This window comes from Gastrolobium bilobum, unplaced genomic scaffold (genome assembly GCF_033153095.1).
Source record: "Gastrolobium bilobum isolate Gb01-03AN ecotype WA unplaced genomic scaffold, APGP_CSIRO_Gbil_v1 utg91165, whole genome shotgun sequence".
In the NCBI taxonomy this organism is placed as follows: Eukaryota; Viridiplantae; Streptophyta; class Magnoliopsida; order Fabales; family Fabaceae; genus Gastrolobium; species Gastrolobium bilobum.
The window spans coordinates 4,538-8,425 of NW_026896876.1; the positions used below are offsets into that span (position 1 = coordinate 4,538).

The 3,888-nt window shown below is 38.2% G+C and overlaps 1 protein-coding gene and 1 non-coding gene across 2 annotated transcripts; one reads left to right on the forward strand and one right to left on the reverse strand.

Moving 5' to 3' along the window:
* Window positions 1-245: 245 nt before the first annotated feature.
* LOC133302576 (uncharacterized) lies at window positions 246-713 on the forward strand. The gene has a single exon (XM_061502379.1). It carries the CDS (start codon window positions 246-248, stop codon window positions 711-713), a length of 468 nt encoding a protein of 155 aa, XP_061358363.1.
* A 2,480-nt stretch (window positions 714-3,193) lies between these two features.
* LOC133302577 (small nucleolar RNA R71) lies at window positions 3,194-3,300 on the reverse strand. Its single transcript, XR_009750364.1, has one exon. It is a non-coding gene; the product is annotated as a small nucleolar RNA R71 (small nucleolar RNA).
* Window positions 3,301-3,888: the final 588 nt, after the last annotated feature.

Sequence of the window (3,888 nt, forward strand, 5' to 3'; positions counted from 1 at the left end):
AGAGAACCATTCAGACACTCGAGGACATGCTGAGAGCATGTGTGCTGGAGCAGGGTAATGCTTGGGACAAGTACCTGCCACTGGTTGAGTTCTCCTACAACAACAGTTATCATGCCAGTTTGGGCATGGCTCCTTATGAGGCCTTGTATGGTCGTAGGTGTAGAGCACCTAATTGTTGGACGGAGATTGGAGAAAGACAGTTATTAGGGCCAGACTTGGTCCAAGAGACAACATAGCAGATCGAGATGATCCGAGATAGGCTGAAGAAAGCCCAGAGCCGTCAGAAGAGTTATTATGATGCCAAGCACAAACCCCTTGAGTTCTCTGAAGGGGATCATGTATTCATTCGGCTCTACCAGATAATAAAGAGGGTCGGACCGGTGGTGTATCAACTTGCTCTACCTCTCAACTTGGCGAATTTACATGACGTCTTTCATGTGATTCAGCTCCGCAGATATATATTTGATGATTCACACATTTTTCAACCGGATAACATAGAGGTTAAAAAGGATTTGAAGTTCGTTGTTGGACCTTCTAAGGTTCTTGCTCGATATGAGAAACGGATTCGAAATAGAGGCATTCCCATGATCAAGATTCAATGGGAAGGATCGACACCTGAGGACACCACATGGGAGCAGGAGGATGATATTCTCCGGCGATATCCCGATTCTGATATCAGGTATGATCCGATTTTGAGGACAAAATCTTTTTAAAAGGTGTGGTGAATATAATAACCCTAATTACATGACTTTTAAATTAGAAGGTTATGATGAGGATCTTATGGTCATAAATAGAATGAGAATGCAATTCTAAGAATTTGGATACCCATATTGAGGGTTGATGGGACGAAAATTCGTTCCCATCTAAGCCCATTTTGATTGCAAAATGTCATCCGTTCCTTCACCTGATGAACAACTTTAGCACTAAAAGCACATATTTAATATCTTTTTGACAAAAACACAGTGGGGAACGGATGATGACGTAAGTCTTTGGAAAAATATATAAAAAGGGGAACAGATTTGGAACATTAAATACACCTGCTCCACTCATTTAATATTTCTGACCACTTTGCGGGAAACGTTGGAAAGAAGTTTCCATAAAGCATAAGTGGTGCAGCAATCAAGCAAGAGGAAATGTGCGCAGCAGAGAATAAACGGTTCTTATCAGGAGGAAAGACAAATCTCAACAATAATTGTCCCATTCAGCCACTTGCGCCCCTCAAAGCACTGTTCACACTGCCTCTTCCATGCAGTCAAGAAAACAACTCCAAGAGAATTACTCACTTTGCTCTTCACTCTTCTGCCTATAAATAGGACGTTCCAGCACGAAGAAACATATCGAATTCCTTAAGAAGAGATCACTTAGTTTATTTTATAGTTTTCTTTGTATTTTTGTATAGTTTTAACTTTAGTTAAGTGACAACACTTCTTCTTCATCATGGATCACCCACTTGAGACTCCTCACGAGCAACAACCATATTCTTCACTTTTCATTACTTGATTTGCATTTAAATACAAGTGTTATTTCTCTCCTTTCCATTCGTTATCTCTGAACTGGATCTCGGGTCTATGGGACTTCAGTTTGGAATAATTATGTTTAAACTAGTAGCCATTGGCTAAACTATCTGTGGAACGGAAAAACTGCAAAGTTCTTAAAGATTTATTTTCAAAACTTTTGTATTTAAGCTTTTGGATTTCTCTGGTTAAGTAAGCTATATTCATTGTGTATCAATGGAAATTGAATACATACTGAGAAAGGAACTTCCATAAGGAATGGATTTCAGACAGCTTAACCAGAGGGGGAAGGTAGTTTTGTGGAAGCAACATTGCTGGTTGCCTTAGGAATAAGGGGTCACCTCGTTCATTTTAAGGTCTTGTACCCAGTACCTGTTGGAGTCAAGGGAGCCATAGGAATATGGATATTGTGAGCCATCCAGTCCATAAGCTGAGGAATCAGACGTTGGCAGTAAAGAGACTGGAACAAAGACAAAAGTGTTACGTCTTGAGTAGAGAAAATAATTATTTAAGAAAGTTCCTTCTGTTAAAATTGTTTTACACCATTCATCCTGTTGTCTCTTAATTACTGTTATTACTATTGTTATTTTTTATGTTATTTATTCAATCTTGTATCTATAAATCTCCCATGAATATTTCTTTTCCTTCTCTCAACAAGAAGGGTATCATACATAATGAAGCGATGAACTGTTTGCTGTCAGATTGAACCTACTATCCTTGAGGAACGTTGTCAATATAGTAAGGAACGTTTGACCAGACAGGTCAATTACTAACTTTTCTTTTCATTTTCATTCTTTGTAAAATAGTATAAGACACTAATTAGAGTTCTATCCTCGTGGGAACGATAATCTGGGCATTAACACTCCCATTTATTACTTGATGTGTGCACTTGCGCACTTGAGTTGAAACTAAGAGAGCAACTGTGTTCTCTCTTAGTGAACTGAGGAACGTCTTCATCATAATATATTTTTTACCCAACTGCTTTTGACCCAACAAGTTTTTGGCGTTGTTGCTGGGGATAGATACACTAAATTTTGTCCTTATTACTGTTTTTAAGTACATACATACTCTGTATATTTCATTTTCATTTCTTATTTAATTTTTGTTACATATTTTGCTGATTGATACTATCTGTTTTATGGTTTATGAGTGAAGAGTCTGAAACAGATTCTCACTACTCCACTGAAATACCTGAGTTTTTCTTTGATCCTGAGCCAGAACTCACTTTACATAGAAGAAGAAGAAGAAATCTCAGGGAAAATATTTTTGAAAACATGGTTGATCATAACAATAACAATAAAGGAATCCCTCCTGAATAGAACTTTAGAACTTTGGCTGCTCCTTTCAGGAACAGACCAGAAAGGGGTGTAATCCTCCCTCCTGTAGCTCCCAATTTTGCATTAAAGCCCATCATGTTCCACATGATAAGGGAAGTTGGAGTCTTTCTTGGACTCCCTGTAGAAGATCCTTACACACACCTCACAAACTTTCAAGACATCTGTGATAACTTCAAAGCATAGAGTGTGACAGAGAAAAATATGAGAATGAGGCTATTCCCCCATTCTATAGGCTCAAAAGCAAAAACATGGATGAAAACTCTCACCCCTGGATCCATACACTCTTGGGAGGAACTTTCTAACAAGTTCATAGAAATGTTTCTCCCTATGTCTCGCCAAGCTGATGTTAGAGAAGAACTCTCTAACTTTAAAATGTTTTATGGACAAAATCTTTATGAAGCTTGGGAGAGATACAAGGACATCATCAGAAAATGTCCAAACCATGGGGTTGCGAGTTGGGGTGTTTTACATTATAAAGGCATAGATCATACTTCTCAATCACATTTAGACTTTGTCGTCGCATGAGGATATTTCTTTACAAGAACCCTTGAATCCAGGTATGAAATCATAGAAGGTACTGCAGAAAGATGTCTCCAATGGCCACTGGAACGGATGAGCCCAGTTAGGGCTGGCAATACGGGCTGGCCCGCCCCGGCCCGCCCAAAATGGGTCGGGCCAGCTCGCCCCGTTTTGATAAAATGGACTGAACTTAACAACCCGTCCCGTTTTATGAATGGGTTGGCGGGCTGCGGGCTAGCCCGTCCATAAAAAAAAAAAACTACTAAAATAAAAAAAAAGGAAAAAATCTGCATAAAAAACACATAAAAATTTGCATAAAAACACATAAAATTTAGGAATCAAAGCACCGTACAAATTCTGCTTAAAACTAATTCTACAAGCTAACCCAAAAAATTAAATAAAAATATTAATGCATGAAACCAATTTTCAAGTTTAGCTACAATACACACAAATGTCCATTCAAATTGGAAAAAAAATCACAAATTCAAAATGCTTGTTTAATTCATTGCATTGAAGAA